General features: G+C 33.2%; 1 protein-coding gene across 2 annotated transcripts in view; it reads left to right on the top strand.

Annotated features, from left to right (window-relative positions):
* The window catches only part of LOC128670825 (lachesin-like), a 77,249-nt gene that overhangs the window by 7,023 nt on the left and 48,137 nt on the right, over positions 1 to 22,089 (top strand). For both annotated transcript variants that reach the window (XM_053746821.2, XM_053746820.2), the window contains exon 2: positions 13,465 to 13,582. In XM_053746821.2, the coding sequence (XP_053602796.1) occupies positions 13,504 to 13,582 (79 nt within the window). In that variant the 5' untranslated portion in view covers positions 13,465 to 13,503. The remainder of the gene's footprint in view (positions 1 to 13,464; positions 13,583 to 22,089) is intronic.

Here is a 22,089-nt window from a genome sequence, read left to right as displayed (position 1 = left end):
ACACACTATTAAACACACAGTTTACGAAATCCGTGCGAAGTAGAGACAAAAAAGTAGGAAAGCGGACCTTAGGCTTCGATGCTCAACGGTTGAGGAAGTAATCGGGAAAAAGTTCAGATGAAAAAGACTGAAGGTTTCATAAAATATTGCATTAATATTTTTAATGTACCTTTTAAAAGTTGAAATAACAAGGTTTGCACACTGCTTTCTACGTCATATATTTTTATCTTAATTGGAATAGTTTTTACAAGATTTATTCAATTATGTAAAATGTATCATTTGAATTACCTACTAAGTATTACTTTTTACAGGATTCACTCAAAAGTGTGCGATTCATTTTTATTTTATAATGACTTCACATTTAAATTTGTTCGTGTCAGTGACATTTGTTGCTTTATTTTTTTTTTGTAATAAATAAATGAAAATAAAGTCTTACGTTTATGACATAGACCATACTTTATGAGAATTACAGCGCAGTAAGAGAACTTAGTTACATTATGAGTTCGCAAACCGAATACCAACGAGTTGCGTGAATCTGCACTGAGATTACACATTTACATAGAAGTACACAACACACACAAACAAACACAAACATATTCCTGTGCGGTTTTTAGTTGAAGTTTAGACCCATGTCTTGTTTTGGTTTTTGTAAAAGCCGAATTTGAAAAATAGAGAATCATTAAAAACATACGCACATTTTCTTTTTTTTTTCTAAAAAATTTATTTATTATAAAGATTTTCATAACATTTTTTTTAATAATCTGAACACAGTCACTAATATACATTAAAATTCAATAATATTTTTGCCTTAAACTTGAATTGTCTTTATTTTATTTCTAAAACTCGATATTTTACTAACATAAAAAAAAAAACAAATGAGCTTGGGCAGCAAAACCTATAAAAAAAATTACTTTATTTTCTTCGTCTGTTAACCGATAACTAAAAATCCTAAAAATCCTTTTATTCCGTTTTCGCAATTATTTTTCTTTCTTCTAAAACGAACATAGGACACGAATCATAACTTGTCTTATTTTAAATTCGGCTAACATAATTCCGTTGACAGCCCGAGGTGTCTTATTAGCCGGGGCTTGATTAAACGCGCCACGACATAACCAATTTTCACCGCACAAATATGATTACATATAGACAGACAAAATTGTTTGTTTTCAGGAAAATTACCAGGAAATTGTTACTAAGCACCAATGAGAATAAAGAGCAGTGCGGAACTTTCCCTGGAAGAAATCCAGTATTGTTTACGATATTGTATTACTGCCAATCACAACTTGCCAGTTATTATGAATTGAAGAAAATAATGAACGATTTAGCTTAAACAAATGTGTTGATTTACTAAATATAAACCCTTCTTGCATGATACTGAAGAACACTTTTTTATATGAGTTTCTTTCGGCATAATTTCTCAACAGTAGTCGTTTCAAATTGCCAGTAGTTTGTAGCCTATTGAAAAATACTATCACTTCACTACACAGTATAAAACAAAATCACTTCCCGCTGTCTGTACCCATGTATGCTTAGATATTTAAAACTACGTAACAGATTTTGATACGAGTTCTTTTAGTGAATAGTGTGATTCCTAAGGAAGATTTATATATATTGGGTAAAAAAACATAATTTCCCAAGTGAAGCCGGGGCGGGCCGCTAGTATAGAATATAATTTGACGTGAAAAAGTGCCCGAGAAGGTCTAGTATCTGAATAAATGATCTGAATTTGACTATATTTAATATACATTGATAATGTAATTATTATACTTCATCCATAACATCTTAGTCGGCGCGATAAAATTGCATTTTATGGCCTCCGAAATTGCATTATACAAGTAATTCCCCATGAGGGGCACAGATCGCCCTAGAGTCGCACGTAGCCCACATTATTCCCGGAGACATTTAAACTTTCATTCCCAGTGTCAAAGACAGGGGCGGACTCGAAACGAACACCAAATATAGATGACACAGAAAGATAACCTAAAAACTATTCATGTATAGCACACGGAATGGTAACTGGTACAAAAGTGCCCACTAATTTGGCTGTTTACTTTCTGAAATGGCAATAGGCATCCTTTGGACCAGGAACCATCAGAAACGGTATTCAAAACTACAGTCCCGTAAACGCCGTCTCATCTCATCTCATCGTAGTATTAATGACAATTGAAATAAACAATTAATTTTATCTGTCAATAAAAAGATTAGTAACTACTAAAGTAAATAATGTGTACAACGCCGCACTGGCAAGACAATTACGGTGGCTAAGAACCATATTGTTAAGCTGCTATTTTCATTCGAGAAGAAGTGCTAAGTGTGCGTTGCGCCACTCAACTTTGACTTTAACTTTAATCTTTGCAGAACAAGGCAATGTACACCATTTTATTGAAACATTTTTAGGGGGGACACTACTAAAAATATTTTAATAAAATGCCGAGATCATACAAGTTGAATGGTGCAACAAACTAGGACTACGTAAATAAGATCTCGGAGAATCTAATATGTAATAATGATACACCTTACCTCATGTTGTACATATGTGTAACATTGATCGATACAATTATATGAACTAGTAGATTAGGTATTGCTATCAAATAATGATAAAGTACCTATCTCTGTTTTCTCTTTAATTTGTGTCGGAGGCGACTCGAGTGAGACGTAAAATGAAATATCGCCGGCCCTCCTCGCCGAGGCGTTTTTATTGCTGCTATGTGTAAAGCTTGTAAAAAAATTACTCCAAACTCACTTTTTTATTTGCGCCCGAAGAGAATGAGGTGATGATAATTTTTTACGTTTTTGCGCTGTTCCTTCGCGAATATTGCGGGCGTAATGTCTTTATTTGGTGATAAAACTGAAATTACAGTTATGAGCGATTATTAAGCTCATTTTACGCTCATGTAACTACACTTCCATTTGTTTATCTTCATCGTATTACTTTAGTTTTGCTAAAAGTAATTGCATTTCTGTGATCCACATTGAGCCATTGAAAGCAAACGATACATTTCTACAAAATGAAAACTATATAACATTAACCCCATATCATATCAATATAATTTTTCGATAATTTGTTTTTCTTACTTACTCATATTTTTTTATGTTATAGTAGAGAAGCAAAAACACAGTCATAATATATCGACACAATAGATTGTCGTCTTAAATCGACAATAACTGTGGATCACACGTTGGTAGCTTTGTAAAACTTCCACGAACGTTAATACGAACCGCAATTTATGGCAACCTTTTAGTTGCAAATTGAAATACGGCCTTTACAAGTTGCTGACAGGGTTACTACACGAGAGATATCAATAGCTATGTAATATTTATAAAAACCGCAAAAAATTATTCAAATTCAAAATTCAAATTCAAATCATTTATTCAGAAATTAGACCTTCACAGGCACTTTTTCTCGTCAATTTTTATATTTATAATTATTTCTCACAAGTTACATACTACTGGCATTTCGGAACGACCACTGCTGAGAAGAAATGCCGAATTGAACAGTGTTGGTCCCTATCATGCCAGAAGGGCTTACCATTATTGTTTCTTACAATGTTTTTTTTTCTAATAATATATAAAACTTAATAATAAATAACATATAAAATTATATAAAAATGATGACTCATGAACTGATAAAATATAGAAAATAATCTATCTTTGCAATACTTTTGAGCTGTTGATTGATGAAAATATTGAGTTCCAACTGCCTAAATTTCCACCACTATGAAGGATTTCAACGAAGTTAACGAAAAAGCGATTACAGAGGCTACATAGCGGATTAATGATATAAGTAAGCTATTAATTTGTATACATAAATTATAATATAACGTGTTATTTTATTCTTATTTATATAATACCTTATAGAGATTGCAAGATCGAAGGAACTTTTCACACGATATGATTTTCATGAATTATTAAAATCTTGTTAATGTTCGTTCCACTAATCTTCAGTTTTTATTAGATTGCTTGCTTTTGATTAAATTGGAACTTTACTTGCAAAAATACACAAAAGTAACACATAAACAACTTTGAAGTTAACTTGACATCTGAACAAGGTTAGAACGTCAGTAAAATGCCTCATTTTTAAAATCCTTTAAATATCTAGCATATTCTGAAATGTGATAGCCCTATTGTGGGTAGCTATTACTATGAACGAGTTTGGAAAGCAGGTAAATATATTGTCTGAGCACAATTTCAACTAAAAATAATTGGCCTTTAATGAATAGTGCTTAATTTGTTGATTTTTTTCAGTAAAACATTTTATTTTAAACCCATTATATTATTAACTGCGTACATTTAAATTTCATCAATTATCAGGAAACCTTACTAATAAAATAAAAGGGAAAAATTTGTATTTATGTTTCTTTTTTATTTGTAATGAATAACCACTGGACCGATTTTGATGAAATTTGGTACAGAGATAAATTATACATTTAGGCAATTTTTTTAAATATGGTTTTACCCAAAGCCATCCATAGAAATTCAAAACTTACATATAATTATATAGACAATAAACAAACAGTAAATTTTTACGGCGGAAATAATCCAAAAAATATACCTATATATTTTATATACCTATCGTATTCGACACACCCCAACAAAATACAACACCGCTCATTATATTACAAATCCACATTATCTATGGCTAATATTGCCCAACTGTCCGGCCGTCAAGTAATCCCCACACTCCTCCATAACCAATAATTTAGCGCCATAACGCTTCCCTCAATTTCACTGGCCGTTCTCCCCTGCCGCTTGTGCAAAGCGTCCGACAATTACTATGAAAGTAAAGATTTGACGTAACTTTATTTATTTCCTTTATTATTCTAAGCCAACCAGAGAACCGAAAATAATATATGTAACTAAAAATATTTATTTATCTTAAATTTTGCCTTAAGTACATTTAAAATAATATTTTACCAGTGTGTCTATCATTTAAAAATGTATTGTTTTAGTAGATTTTATACACTTACATAAACCGAAACTTCTACAATAATGAAAACCCGGCGTGTACTGTTGTCTTTTTGATTGGTCTATTTTATCTATGGTCTCCATCCAATCAAAAGAAATGCTAGTGGTAGCTCAGGAAATACATATTATCTGAGCTGACCGCCGACGAGAGAAGTAATGCAGATAAAAATAACTGTGTTTAATAAATATTCTGATATTTTGTAGCCTTTTGAGTAATAAAAAATATTAGGCATACATATAATTTAAAATTGAACGTGAAAAAGTACCTATGGGAATGTCTGATTAATAGGTAAATGCTGAGACTTTGACTGGAGCAAATCTAGTTGTGGAATGTTAAACGAACCGATTCAGCGCGGTGACACGGTTGCACGTGTATTTTATTAAGTTTTTAATTTACAGAGATTTTCAAAAAAGGTAATTTTTAAAGAACATAATGTCAGTCAACCGTCAAAAACTGCAGTGGAAAATGATATATGTCATCAAAATATGTTATCACAAAACTATTGTATGTTTTGTATTGAGAAACTCGGCGTATTGTCAGCGCGGAGTTTTCAATACAAAACGTTCAGTGGTTTCGATAACAATATTAATATTCATGTAATCGTACCTTAAAATTATACACAAACTTATAGTCGACATTATGTTCCTAGCATCACAGACAGAACGAAAAGTCGTCAAATAATCTTTGTTTAATTATAAATTTGTTAATAGCTACAATAAAAAAATACGGTTGCACTCCGACAGTGTCGGCAGAAGTAAAAACTTGAATTAACGTTGTGCATTTTTGACGTCTTACGAATTTTCGATGAGGGTCACGACGTGTCCTGACGCGAGTTTAACATTTTTTACCCAACATGAAAAGTGCGCAACGCCGCTAAAGAAGTTTTCACTTCAAAAATAGAAACAATGATGGAAACGGCGGACTTATCCCATGGAGGGATCTCGTTTAGTTAACTGAAACGTAAACACTAAAAGAAATACAAAATACACTCGAAGTATTTATTCAGACATCAAACTCTAATTTCATATTCTAAATTAATAATATTTATCAAAGCTACAAACTACCAGCATTTCGGAACGACTATTGCTAAGAAGATATACAGAAACTCATTTGAGCAAAAAGTTTTTTCACACATACATCAACGGAATAACAGTATATTTCATATATATCTCGACTCGGTATTTTCGAGCTAAGCAGCAAGCACGAAAATGCTTTTACACTGGACGTGACACGCGACTGTTGATTTTTGAAATATTCTAGAATTTCATCACTTTTATACTCACGACGTTGGTGAAAATAAAAATATTATATTATATAAAGTAAATGTTGCTGTGAATATAGTCTATTGCTTATATGAAACCTATATAGGTACATATTTAGTTTCAAATATATAAGACAGCGTAGACAAAATTATTTTCATTAATTATTTGAAATTTTGCATTAAATGAGTGTCGTAAGTACTTTAAGAAGGGATTTTTTAAATTTACTTTTAATAATTGGGAATGCAGTTATGCTTTAAAAATAACATGGCGGAATCGTACCCAGCCGCGAGACGTAGTCCATGCTTCCAACTATTTACATATATGCCCGTGTTTCTGTACGTCTGTTAACTTTTAGCAACAAACTGATTGATTTTGATACAAGATATAACATAATCAACGTTTTTCAAAAATCATACCCAAAGGACACAAGGTTTTTTTTCTACGAGAGGAACTGCAGGCAACTGCTAGTTACTACATAATATTAAAACTCTCTAGTCGCTCTCTATGTCTGTTTGTATCTAAGATTTATTTTAAACAACGCAATTTTTCACCGTTATTCAGCCAATTTATTACCGAAAGCCGGGCCGATATCGCTATCCTTAATCCTAACTAATATTACAAATGCGAAAGTATGTTTGTTTGTTAACTCTTTACGCTCTATCTACTGGATCAATCTTCTTGAAATCTTGAAGTTTTGCATACATGTAGTTTGAAGTATGGAAAAAGACATAAGGTACCTTTCATTCCGGAAAAATAATTGGAAAATTAATCGCGTGGGAAATTCACGCGGGTGAAGCAGCGGCCAAAATCTAATAGTGTACAAAAATAAAAGACCTTCCTAAGGCCCATGCATGCCCCCACCGCCGCCGGCAGCTTGCGAATCACGCAAATTGAATCACAACCATGTTTTATTACCTAATGATGGGATTATTATCAGAATAACATTTTGCCGTTGTCGGGCTAACAATAATATTATGATTATTCCTGTGCTATTATATCTTGAATATATTGGAATCCCAATGGATGTACTAAAACAACATTTTTTAAGTGTAATGGATATTTACTGTATTGCTTTGTCAGATAAAGACAGATAAAATGGCTTTACATGGCGCTGATTGTATTCTGAATGCTTTTTTTTTTTGTAATTTATCACATAATTATAGATCTCATTCACTCCCAAACAGACAAATTGTTAATTTCATTAACTTCAATATTAATTAAATAAAATGACTATTAAATACATATCGTACAGCCAATAAATCAATCACTATTTTATTATTGAAAATTAACAAATTTATCGACATAAATTTTAAAAAACAAAAACGCATTTTTTGTTTTAGAATAAAATTTAACAAATATTTGTATCATCGACAGCCCTTAATCGAAACCAAACGAGCGGACTCTACGATCCCTTTCAATTTTTCCCAAATATGAATATTTCCAAGGGTTATAATGCGATTAAATTGAAAATCTTAAACTGGGTAATAAGGAGCGTGACTGAACATTTTTGCCTCATCCTGTTATATTAAAGTGGTTTAGGAAACATCCCGCAAATGAGTGGGGCCTCGAAATGATTTGGGGGAATAAAATATAAAAGGAATTGAAATATTTCGGGGATCGAAGTGCGCTTGACAGGCGATTTTTCGCATCTCAAGAATAATAATTTCCTATTTATCTTTGAGACCATTGTGCTTTCCTGAATAGTTCGGCGATTACGCCGTTTAAATTAAGTCTTTTGAAGTCATTTTATTAAAGAAATGTCGTTAATTTTGCTCGCTTTTTTATTTTATTAATAATGGTTTAGCCGACTAAGGACTGGATGACTGACTTCGTGGACAATATCAATATCTCATAATACTTTCATTAAAATACATTCTTTAGATTAAATTACGTTGGGAAGAGTTTGGTGGTAGCAAAACCGACCATCATTTTTGCGTTCAGAAATGTATCAAACAATATCTAATAGACACATAAGATTTGACAATAGGACAGTATGTACAATATTTTGTTACCCATATTTTTATAATTAAAAACTTTTCAAATCAATAACAAAGACACATCTGAAAAACCGTCCGCAATGTACCTTCATGTCCCCGATGAATACCACATATTCACTGTAAGAAATATGTAGCTACGACATCTCCGCTATGTCGAAATATTTGCATCTTTCAAAAGAGAAATTAAATAAACACAGCATTTCGTTTCATTCAGCAATTTAATTGAAACTAGTGCTGCAGTAAATTTCAACGTAACTTCGAGTTAAAGTTAAACTATCTCGGAAGAAATATGACTGTGGAAATTCTGGATAAAGTTGGGGCTAAAATAAGAACTATTAAGATTAAATTGAACCCTAAATCAAAGTGGCTCAGGGTTTGTTATAAATTACAATGTGTAAGCAAGATGCCGGATATATTGGGAATGGTTTATTTTTCGGGAAAAATTATAACAACATGTTTCCGTTACTTGATCTCAAGGGAAATATTTGACAATATCTCTATATGTTGTCTCAAGTTACCAATATTTTTGATTATTTTAAATTTTATTAACCTTCGAGTAGTACATAAAAAGGTCCAAAATTTCCATCTTCAAATGTAAATTGTTAAAAAATAGAAATACTCGCTATTATAGAAGGTAAGTGAGAGCCATTAGTAATTGAATAAGGATGGGTCGTCGCGGCCGAAATGAAATCAAATATCCAGGCGCCACTTTTAGCTCTTAGATGTTGAAACAAAAATATGATACCACCATTCAAAGTTGCTTCAAAGATGTACTTAACAGTAAGATATATTTTTGTCCTTCGTATTTTTTAAAAAAATTATATTTTTGCACGTTTCTCCTCTTGTGGGACTCGATTTTTCTTCTTTTTTAAAAGCTATGCCATTGCCGGTACAGTTTTCACGAAAAATGTTACTTCCTTGGTTATATCAAACTAAAAATAGGCATATTTAAGCCTAGAGTTAATAAAAAGGTAATTACAGGCATATTTTTCATGTTTTTAATAACTGAACAGTAAAAGGATTTAATAACTGAACAGCAAAAGTCAAAAAAATATTTGTCGAAAGACTCTTTCCGAGCATTTAGTTGTATACCCTCTTTGACTAGGCATTTTATAAAGGTCTAAATTAATAACAGTTGTGTTTTTTATTTAAATATTTAGACGCACATAATATTTTTAAAATTATTATTTAGGATTCACAAAACTGACATGACACAATAACAAGCTTATGATGTTAGCTTAAAATAAACGTACAAAAGTGACAAGTTTTCTTGATGTGAACACTTTCTTGTTTTAGCATTTCATTGAAAATCATATCAAAACTGAGCAAGTAGAATTTTTAAGTAAACGGAGCATACAAAATGTAAAATAATTACTTACTAACGAATTATTTACAAGAGAAAATTGTACACAAGTCGACAACCTTCGACTCCCTACTAATCTAGCGAGGTGTGAAGTTGATAAGATTAATAGCCGGGAAGCGTGCCGCGCGCCGTTTCCTGAGATGGTCCAGGCTAAATAGGCAAATACGAATATAACGCTGCAGTGCCCATGCTCCGAGGAAATTATGTCATTAATAATTGGAAAATAATAAATAGAAAATTCTGGATTAAAGAGTTAAAAGATCAGAAACTTTCTATTCAAATAAAAAAATATGCATGAAATCATTTGATCACAAAGTCTCTATTCAGCTATTCAATGTAATAAAAGGTACGCCTCATCTTCTTTAAGGAGATACAATAAGAGATTCAGCGTAATTCAAACCTTGTTTCAACAATTAACCTCGAAATTGACTAACGAAACTCAAAAACGAAGCAACGGACTAAGCAGATTAACTGAAAACATTTAACAATCAATAGCCAATTACGTCGCCAAAGTTGCAGACGGCAACAAAATGGCTGACTATACTTAGTCTGTGGTACAAAGATGAATTACAGTCGATGTTCGCTTGCGGGTTTACCGCCTTCGCCATTCAATTTACAACTCTATTGCGGTACCACAAGTCTCAATTTGTAAAAATGATGTATTTAAATTTGAAAATTGTGAAAAATATTTGGCCAACATTTTATCGGTATTTACAAAGTAGGAGCGACGTGACCCGCGGCTATGACATACAATTTATAGATAATTTGCCCTTTGTGCGGCGATATCGAAACATAAATATTCCCTTTGTATCTGGTTTATTTATTTTAACATTACTTGTTTTATTTTCAATACAAATGTTACGCGATTCCGTTGATTAATTTATTGGTTTTATTTTAATGATTGGCCAAACGAGATTTTAGTTTAGTTACCGATCTTTTATGTAAGAGAAGGTTAAATAATTATATTATCCAAACAATGTTTTCAGTCACTTTAAAAAACTGTCAAAAATTACATTTATCCTTTTTATTTATTATTGTACAAAGTAAACAATCTGGTCAATCAATAAAGTTGTACTAATTTCGAACATCAAACTAACCTCAAAATGGAACAATTGAAATCCATAAAAGACGCAACGGTGGCGGCAGAATTTTTAGTCAATTTCTTGTCGGACACAATTGAATTTGATCGTCGGATAAATCAGGTTTCTGGGCACGAGCGAGGGTGACTTCCGTAGAGTTGCCCCGGGCGAGCCGAAAGTCATGAATAAACGGCGATTTTTATAATTCTAACCGTACACGCATAAATCACAATGTCGAGCACATTTTTCATACCACTTTCTATTAAACTACTAGGTAAACAAACAGGCATGCACTGGTCACCATGGCCTGTGGACGCCTGATATACTGGTACCAGCAGTGTCACCTGCGCGCTAACCCACATATTAATATTTTCTTCATAATTACAGTCAGATCATTCCACAACCTCAGAGTCCTCAGTACTTGGGAGTACATCCCTTTTGAAGCGCACTGTACATTACTGTACACACACACTGTATATACTGTAGTGCTACATTTTAGGCTCCAAGGGCTAAAAATTAAATAATGTTACGTGTTTTTGTTGTTAGATTTTTTATTATTTTTTATTAGAGCTTCAGGATAAATTAGAATCAAAACTAATTCTATAAAGTTCTTTTTTTGGTTCATCTATTTGCAATAATTTGCTTTATAATATCAATTATTGGTAAAAGTAATTATTATAAACATCTTTTTAATTCATTTATTAAAAGGAAATGTGTATTACACAACACCTCTCACTTCGCGGGTCTACTGGAAGAAATTTCTAGAAATAAATAAAACCTTACTTATTTATATGTAAGTTTTATATTTACACTTTTCTGTTGTGTACGTAAATAAGTAAATAAATTATTTGATGTGTAGATAAACAGTGAGTAAACAGAAATATCGCGTCACTTGCACCACATCCACAAAGTTTTATATCCGCTACGTCGCGATCTCATATTATCGTTTGTAGCAACTCAATGCTCTTTGGTGAACTACATCTCACTGAAACCAATTTCTATCAGTTTCAAGCCTATGTGTCGTGTCTATACTTAGTTGTTTAATAGTTCATAGGAGTTTGTTGATAAATTGTTGTCAATTTCATGCATCATTTCAACTAAAAATCGAAGCATACATACATGGCGAAGAATGGCGAGAAGTGTCGACTTCAAATTAAATGAGATAAGTTCACGCAATGACAGAGAGAGGTTTTTTTATGCCGCGTCCGTGAAACTGTGAAAATTGTGTCTTTTTAACCGACTACACAAAAGAGGATGTTCTCAATTTGTTTTCAGTTGTACAGTGCCAAAAAATATGTAACTTAGAGAATGATAAGAAAATGGCTTTGATCGTGGTTTTTTCTCTCTATGGCTAGGACAGATGATAAATATGACGTTGATTTTTACTCCTTGGAGACAAGTAAAAAAATAATTTTGTTTTTGTGTTAGTGTTTTTGTTGTATTTCACGTTGCTGGTGTTTACAAATTTACAAATCAAATACACTGTACTTACGATACCTAATTAAAACTTAAAATTCAAAGAAACAAAATCGATTCCCCAGTAAACGCCTTTTGTTTTAACCCAACAAATACCGCATCAGCGTACCTATTCTCAAAATAATTTGCACCAACGTTCAAGACAATATACAACGTAACCTCACCTCAAATTGTCTGAGGGTGCTTAGCGCCGTACTTAACTACCATCGTTATTAAGAGCCGATTGTTCACGCCCGCACTATTAATAATAGTTACGGAATAATCGCCGGATAAGTTGTGGAGGGAGATTAGGCATTCATGGGCAAAAGTCTTATATAAGTAGACTAGTGCGAATGTGGCGTCTCTCCTTCCTTATATTATAGACCATCCACTCTCTCGCTCTCTCTATCCTAATATATATAACCTGCACTTGGGACAATCTAATTCAGGCTACTTGAGTTGTTGAGGCTTGGTGGCGTGGCGCACCTGTGTGGTAAAATATAACATACTATAGCTTTTATCCGCGGCTCGGCACACATCTATTCCCACGGGACCAGTTATTTTCAGTATGAATAGTACCCTAAGTCCTTCTTCGTAATTACTACATGTATATATTTCAAGAAGATTGGATGCGTGAAGAGGTAATGAATAAAATTACTTTCACGTTTATAAGATTCTTTTGATAGGATAAGTAAGATAAGTTCAAAATCGTTGAAGTTATCGCAATGACTGAAATCGGTCGGACATCATTATCACATTATAGTTGGAGAGAAGAAGTAGGCCCGTGGCTTCACTCGTGTAAAAATCACTGAATTAACACAGAAATTACTTTTCTAGAAATCAATAATTCAACTATGTAAAAAAATGAATCTCCAAAGCTTCGACCTCATTCGCCGATCTTTCAATAAATCAAAGTTATCGGTTGTTATCTTTCAATATTTATCGCTGTAATTAATCAGAGAGCCTCGTTGCGCCTGTCAATCGAATTCAGTTATTTTTTATACATTAGTAGGGTTAATTTTTTGTTTATATCTGTCAATCAGTCATTACTTTTGTATGTTACTATCGACAATTCGTAAATGAGTTATGTGGGGATAAATACAAATATATGTAGAAACATTCACATAGCACAGATTAAGATAGCCCCAAAGTTAGTTTCAGATAACTCAACGATGCTGTATTCTGTAGTATCTGGGATGACTCTGGAATCATCTCTTAACCCGTGACGTATCCCAGAACTTGGGCAATACCCACCGCGTTAGTGCCTTCTTTAGGACTTACGACGCTTGATAAAGTTTAAATGTCAACAAATCATTTTCACAAATAAATTATCTTGTTCCAGATACTACATGAGCCCGCACTCCTGTCTAATTGATTGGTGATGAAGATGTTCGGGAGACGAGGGCCCTGTAAGAGTTTCGCAATCAGCGTCATTCAGATCATCACCATTATATGCCAAGGTAACTTTTTCGATGATATTTTAAGATGATAATAATATTTTTCACAAGCACAATTCATGCTTGGATCATTAAAATTACGCAACGTATTTTGATGCGGGTTTTTTTATAGATAGCGTGAGTCCTCAAGAAGGTTTAGTTATATAATTTATTGTTTTATCTGAATAAGGAAGCGCCGCTAGTGATAAATAACTTAAATCTTGTAGGTACATGGTTTCGATCGTTGAATATTCGACAAAACACTGTGCATGCTGTCGTGGCTGATTGCACAGCTATAGAGCGTTGGGACCTAGGCTCCGACAATCTATGGCTAAAGAAGCATAAAGATGAAGGAAAGTCAAATATAAAATGTATTATCTTAAGAAGTGCAAAACTTAGCCAAACATTATTTTTATTTTCTTTTCAAAATTTTATATCAGCTTGAAACTTTTATTAAAATATCCGCTGATGTGAGACAGTTTTACGATCTATATTGTGGTGTGTGTGAGTGGTCAAGGAGGCCATTATACCTCAGATTTATTCGCCCCAATATCTAGAAATGCAGCCACAATAATCTCATACAAAGCATCACGGAGTCTCATCAAGACAATGAGACCTGATAACGAACTTCTCGAATACGAAACTTTTCAAATAAAAGCTGCTCAAAGGCGCGAATCTTAATGAAGACAATATTTTGGGAGTTCTAATTAAATTTCAGCTCATATCGGTTGTGTTCTATGAATCGGTTATTAAATTAGTTGTGGCGGATGGAAATTTAACAATTTCCGAGTTCGAGACCTTAATAATTCAGGATACATGTTAAGGTAACCACAGGAACAAAAGGGGGTAAAACTTTGTAATTATATGGCGAAAATAATCCCAGCGCGTGTTTAAAATTATGTCAAGTTTTCTGCCACTAAATTCTGCGACGTCGTATTACATAACAATTTAAAAATATATAAATGTCACAGGCGTTCACGTCAAATTATATTTTTTTAGTTTTTCTTAAAAAGCTGTATACACAATATAATACTTGACGTACTTCCATACTAATCCCTCCATGGGACAAGTCTACCATTGTTAGTGCGTTTTCTGTTTCTTGTGTCTATACGTTTTATTGTGCAATAAAGTTATTTCGAACAAATTAATATTATAAATGCAATAGTCTGCCTGTCACGCTTTCACAGCTTAACCGCTTGATCGATTTTGATGAAATTTATAATAGGTTCATTGTTTACTCGAGCTCAAACATAGGTTATCGCGGACAAAGCTGCAGGCTACATTTAGTACAATATAGTTCCTATCGTAGCAAAAAATATTTATACTCGTATCACATCAATATTATATAAAAATATAAATCATATTAGATTAATGTTTATATTTATATTAATATTCATATTTCCATTAATATTCATTTATAGAAAAAGTTCTAAAAAAGTTCGTGCAGCAAACCTCGAAAAATATTCCTGGAAAACATTAGCCGTTTTCAATATTTTCCGTATTTACTCTGCACACATTACAATAAAAGATAATATTCTTTGTAGACAGATTACAATCGGCCCGAATTCATCTTGGAAGTAATCATTTCTCAAAGAAGTACTTGCGAACAGGATATTATGTTTTGAAACTCAATCACAAAGCATCATGTCTTTTACAGGAAAATCTACGATTCTTTTCATCCTACTTTTTAATATATAAAGGATAATTTTAAAATAAGCTTCTATATATTTTTATACGTTATTTAGGTATATGGATACGGTATATGGATTTTTATACGTTATTTAGGTATATGGATTTTTATACGTTATTTAGGTATATGGATACGGTATATGGATTTTTATACGTTATTTAGGTATATGGATACGGTATACGGATTTTTATACGTTATTTAGGTATATGGTATATGGATCAAAACATCAAAATTAATCCCGACAGGGTTACTAGAATTTTTTTACATGAACAGCACTACTGACACATTGCGTTAAATGATCGGCCAAGTGCGTGTCAGTCGACGCAGTGTATGGTTCCGTATTCCATGGAGTTGTTCGATGCTTTATAGTAGAATACAGTTGGTCGACTATTATTTGTAAACTTATAAAGCCTACATAGGTGTGATAGTTTTCTTACCAATGCCGTAACGTTTGAATTCCTATGAACAACGGTTTCATTGATAGAGGAGGGGTTACACTTGACTCTAACAAAAATTGGCACTTTAACGCTTAACAATTTATGAAAGGTTTACTAAATTCAAATTCCTAATTCGAGTTCCTTGTTTCTAAGACCCTAAAAAGAAATAAATAAATATTTCATTGGTACATTGTGAGAAAAATCGAATTTTAAATTTACAAGCATGTGTAGTAGTTGCTTCAACCATTCTCACAACCTATATTTTTTTATATATAGCCATATTTACACATAATATTGCTAGCGTAAATGAATTACCTGGCACGAAATATTGAGGAACAATATATGTATGTGATACGAATCATATAATTAGAGTGTCTATAGGACATAGACATATTATCCATACAATCGTTAATTGTTGACAATCTAACATTAAACACCTTTTTTACTTCGGATGTTTCGGGTCGGGTCAAGGACCATGCTCACAGAGCAACTGACTCAGCGGACAATCCTCATTGAGACTAATCAGCAATCCATTAGGAGCTACCACTTCGCTTTGGATCCACATGTGAGCCATCTTCCTTATCTAACCATAGATGAGAGGACTTTAAGTAAAGGAAACTCAAAAATTAAAGTCATTTTGTAATACGTTTAGAATCGAGCGGAGAATGCTAATGTCGTATTTATTACAAGATTATTACAGTAATAATAAAATGGAACTGCCTGAGTCTGAAAGGTGACCGCAAGTATTTTAATCTTGATCTTTCCAAGTTAATCGCTTAACTCGAGCGTTAGTAAACAAGAGGGTTACAATTCAGAGAGTGACGTTTTTAATCAGCGAGTCGCCGGAGTGACTGCGCAACATTGTTTATTAGTCAACTTTGTGGAAGTTATGTTTTGGAGATATTGCGAGTTTTGAAAGGCCTGGATTTTTATCAGTTGGAAATTGTTTCTTTTTATCACTCAAGTGCCAAATAATGGTCTCAATTTAAATTAGACTTTTGATATTATGTGACTAAAGGTAGAATTAAACTAAGAGCAACTTAGACCCTATGTTTAAGTAGTTTCTGTCTTTTTTTTAAAACTATCTTGATGAAAAAGTGTCTATGTAATAGCAGTTTGTGGTAATGTTAATTTTTTTATTTTATTTAATTTCTTGTCTTTTCTTACACCAGAGCCAAACGGCGCGGCACTAGTTGTGTCTTGAGGAATACAGTTCTCTTAGTCTTATCTCGTTTGTTTTATATTTATCCAGGACTTGACCTTAAAACTCTTCCAACATCATTAAAAAAATGACATAAATTATTATTATTATTACTAATATAAAAAAAACCATTGAAAGTACAAACTTAAAAACAAAAAGAGGAATAAATAATTCAATTTCAAATATTTTATATATGCGTATGTAAACAAGTAAATAAATAAATAGGCTTTAAAACAATACGATCATTTGTAACGCAGTTCTCATTACAAAAACATGTATTATATCATCAAAAACCTCACAACGCGATTAAGATTCCCACGGCATACTAATGTAGAGATGATGAAACGAATTTCGAATTAATTCGAATGAATTGTATTAAATTGTTCACAATTCGGCGATACAATTTGTGACCTTTGTGGGATTAAAATAAGGGCAAAGGTTATCTTTGAGTGTTTAACAATAAAATGTTTTTTTTTATTTATTTTAGAATTCGAATTCCAAATATTTTTTGATTATACTGGAAAAACCTATCTTATTTGTTCGAGTCAAGCTGCTGTTGTTTTGCAGCGACTATTTTAATTTTAAAAATATATAAATAATTATGTTAGCTATTAATGCTAACTATTTTTGAGGTTTCGCTCTCATGTAATATTTGGAATATATATGTTCATATAGTACGTAAATCATTGTATTATGTGAACATAATTCTCACCAATAGCGTCGGCCGATTCAAGTTCAAATCAATTTATTTCTACTGTATTTATTTCTTATTTACAATTATTATTGCAAGTTTACACCTAATGCGATATTGCGGAATCATATGTAACTAAAACAATTATTAAGTATTGGCACTTTCTAAATGTTTGGCCCTTTGTCCTCAATAATAAGTTTAATAAGAATAATTTAAGTAAATTTAGGAAATTTTGATAATATTTGCTTTTAATAATTATAATAATAATGTCACCTTGACGTGGTGGGGGGGCTTAAGGGAAATGGTTTGCACCCATACTTGGAATGGAGGTACTACTTTAGCTTTTAAAACACCGAAGAGCAATCATACCACTTCCCAACTAACGACCCCAACTTTCCTCTCCTACTATCCACCTATACCCGTTATTTGAAATGGAGAAAAATAATAGCAGAAAATATAATTTGCGGCCGCTGCCCGGGGGTCGCCGGGGCGCATCTGGAGCCGGTGCTGGGTGCTTCAGTTCGAGTGACACCGGTGGCGAGGAGTTGAGCAGGCGGGCTCCCGTCATACAAGATGCTACAGCCGGTCGGCGTGGGTTGAGCAAGCGGGCTCACGACGTAGAGGTTACAGGTGACATATCGGGCGACGATACAAACTCACTATTTTCTTCTATACCTTCCACGCGCCCTTCCTACATGACAAGACGAACAGCTACCTTGTCCACAACTAGTACGCTTGACAGTGTTGTGCAAGAAGTCATCCTAGACTGTGAACTTGCACCCACCGATAGCGGCCCCAACTCGCGTAGAAAATGGTCACCAGAAATGAATATGTTCATACTACGCACCTATCTTCAGTTGACAGTATTAGATACTGACACAAAAACTTACCTTGAACCACTTCACCTTAAATTTATAGAAAAATTCCCAAATATGGCAGTCAGCCGACAAAGAGTAGGAGATCAACGTAGAGCCATTATACGGAGCAAACTACTACCACAAAGTACAATAGATCAAATATACGCCGAAGTTAAAGAGGAACTGGAGACTGTCCATCACAACATACAAACGCATTCGCATAATCTTATAGATACACAAATAACTCTTACTAATCCACAACCACGCATGAGATGGACTAATGAGCAAAATGAAGCAATAATTAGAATTTATTACCGCATTACACAGTTAGACACAAACCGAACATCATATAGAAAGGCTTTGCATGATAATTTTATTAGTATGTTCCCATCTTTGTCACACTTGAGTGAACAAAGAATTGCAGATCAGAGAAGGCTTATCATAAATAATAAATACGTTACCGATGACAGACTAAACGTTATAAAACAAGAAGTTGCTGAAGAATTAGCCAATGAAAACAACAATAATTTAGCTGTCTCTGAACCGGATTATGTAATAATACAGCCCTTAAATAATCTTACCGTAGACCACCCACCCGCCACATCAAACTTTGACAAACACCAAGACATAGATGACACTTTCACATTAGTATATCACCATTACATCAACACTAACCCAACTGAAAGAAACTACATACCGAAACAAAAGACATCAAAAAAATTATCAATAATAGTAGATTATATAAATACAAAAATTTTACCTAAATACGTTAATAAAGATACAGACTTCAACACATTACAAACAATAATTTATTGCGCAGCCTGGACTGCAGCCAAGATGAATGGTACAAAATTAAAACTTAACGAAACAGAAATAGTACGAAATAAACAATACAAACCACGATGGCAAAGAAGATTAGAAAATAGGTTAAATGATGTAAGAAGTAAGATAAGTAAAATAACTCATTACATTAATGGAAATAGAAATAGAAAACTGACGGCAGATGTAAATAAGATTGTTGAACAATATAAAATTCATTCTACACATGAATCCCCAAATACACAACTTTCTCACACACTAGACACACTCAAACAAAAACTTTCAGTTATTTCAGGACGTTTACAAAGATATACTACATGCACTTTAAGAAAACATCAAAATAAACAATTCCAAAATAACGAAAAACAATTTTATCGCAACATGAAACAAACATCTCTAAATACTCAAGAAATTACTAACATTAGCACACCCCCCAACAGTACGGCACTAGAAAATTTTTGGGCTGGGATATGGCAAAAGCCCTTTGAACATAACAAATTAGCAGACTGGATACAAACTGAAATGAATCATAATAATAGAAATATTGAACCAATGACTTATGACTATATCTCTGTTGATGTTTTAGAAAAAGTACTTAGCAATGTCCACAACTGGAAAGCACCAGGATCTGACTTTATTCATAGTTACTGGTATAAAAAATTCACAACAGCCCATATGTACCTCCTAAATTTCATCAATGATTTCATCAAAGACCCAAATCTAATGCCACCCTATATTACAACAGGAACTACTGTAATGATACCCAAAGACAATAACGACCTTGGAAATCCCGCTAAATACAGACCCATTACATGTCTACAAACCCTATATAAAATTATAACATCCTGCATAACCGAACTTATGTACACACACATCACTAATAACAACATACTAGCAGAACAACAAAAAGGTTGTCGTAAATACTGCCAGGGCTGCAAAGAACAACTAGTAATAGACTCTGTAGTATTATCACAAGTTCAGAAATCCAAGTCAGATCTTTTCACCACATATATCGATTATAAGAAAGCTTACGACTCAGTCCCACATTCTTGGTTAGTACAGGTCTTAGAAATCTATAAAATTAATCCTATTGTAATAAATTTTCTAAAAAGTGCAATGACTACATGGACAACTAGACTCAAACTTACAGTAGGTATTGAAACAGTAGAATCCAACACAATAAAAATACAAAGAGGAATATTTCAAGGGGACGCTCTCAGCCCCTTGTGGTTCTGCCTTGCCCTGAATCCACTTTCAAATATGTTAAATTCTAGCTCACTTGGATACACTTTACCACTTATAGATACAACGACAAACGGACAGACTACTTATACAATCAACCACCTCCTGTATATGGATGATATAAAACTATACGCCAATTCAGAAGATCACTTAAATCAGTTAATTAATATAGTCGAACAGTTTAGTAATGACATAAAAATGGAATTTGGGTTAGACAAATGTAAAATAAATTCAGTAAAAGAGGGTAAGAGTCATCAACACTATTATACAATGCAATCCGGACAACAGATCGAACCTTTAGACGAACATGCAACATATAAGTACTTAGGATTTAACCAAGCATTGCAAATACAGCATAAAGAGACTAAATTAAAGTTAATAAAACAATTCCGACACCGATTAAACATCATTCTTAGATCACATCTATACGCAAAAAACACCGTAAAAGCAATTAACACCTACGCCATCCCTCTACTTACATATTCTTTCGGGATAATATATTGGAGTAAATCCGAACTGAAAAATGTACAACGCATTATCAACACCACTATGACAAAACATCGGAAGCATCACCCTAGGTCATGTATACAAAGATTAATTTTACCGAGAAAAGAGGGGGGAAGAGGTCTCATAGACATAGTAAATCTACATAACAAACAAATAAAGAACCTAAGGCATTACTTTTTCAGCAGAAGAGAAACATCAGAGCTCCATAAATCAATAGTACACAATGACAAAAAGCTGACACCACTTAATCTTTGTGATCAAACAACACAAGCCAACGAATCACTAACTGACAATAAAACAAAAATCTCAGATTGGGCTCAAAAATCTCTACATGGAAGACATCGCCAAGACCTATGCCATCCACATGTCGACAAAGAGGCGTCGAACGCGTGGCTAAGTCGAGGCGAACTCTTCCCGGAGACGGAGGGCTTCATGCTGGCCATTCAAGATCAGGTCATTGAGACCAGAAATTACCAAAAATACATAATAAAAAACTTAGTATCTGATATCTGTAGAAGATGTAATAGTTCATCTGAAACCATCCAGCACATTACAGGTGCATGCAAATCCATAGCCCAGACTGACTACAAACATAGACATGACCAAGTAGCGAATATCATACACCAAAACCTTGCTCTACAATGTAACTTTATAGAATCAATACAGCCCTACTATAAATATATACCTCAAACAGTACTAGAAAATAATACGAACAAACTATATTTTGACAGAGCCATCCTTACCGACCGAACAATACATTACAACCGACCTGATATAACGCTTATAAATAAATCTGATAAAACTGCTTTTCTCATAGACATCGCCGTACCAAACACACATAACCTGCAAAATACCATAGCTGAAAAACTTTCCAAATATATCGAACTAAAAGATGAAATTACTAGAATCTGGCATCTCAAAAAAGTAACAATAATTCCAATAGTCCTCTCATCTACTGGCGTTATCCCGAAGCAACTACATCAATCACTAAGAACATTAAATCTAGCACCACATACCTACAACCTATTACAAAAAGCTGTCATATTAAACACCTGTCGCCTAGTTAGAAAATTCTTGCAAACAGACA

The sequence above is a fragment of the Plodia interpunctella genome, chromosome 6 (genome assembly GCF_027563975.2).
Source record: "Plodia interpunctella isolate USDA-ARS_2022_Savannah chromosome 6, ilPloInte3.2, whole genome shotgun sequence".
In the NCBI taxonomy this organism is placed as follows: Eukaryota; Metazoa; Arthropoda; class Insecta; order Lepidoptera; family Pyralidae; genus Plodia; species Plodia interpunctella.
This window is presented reverse-complemented; position numbering and strand designations above follow the sequence as displayed.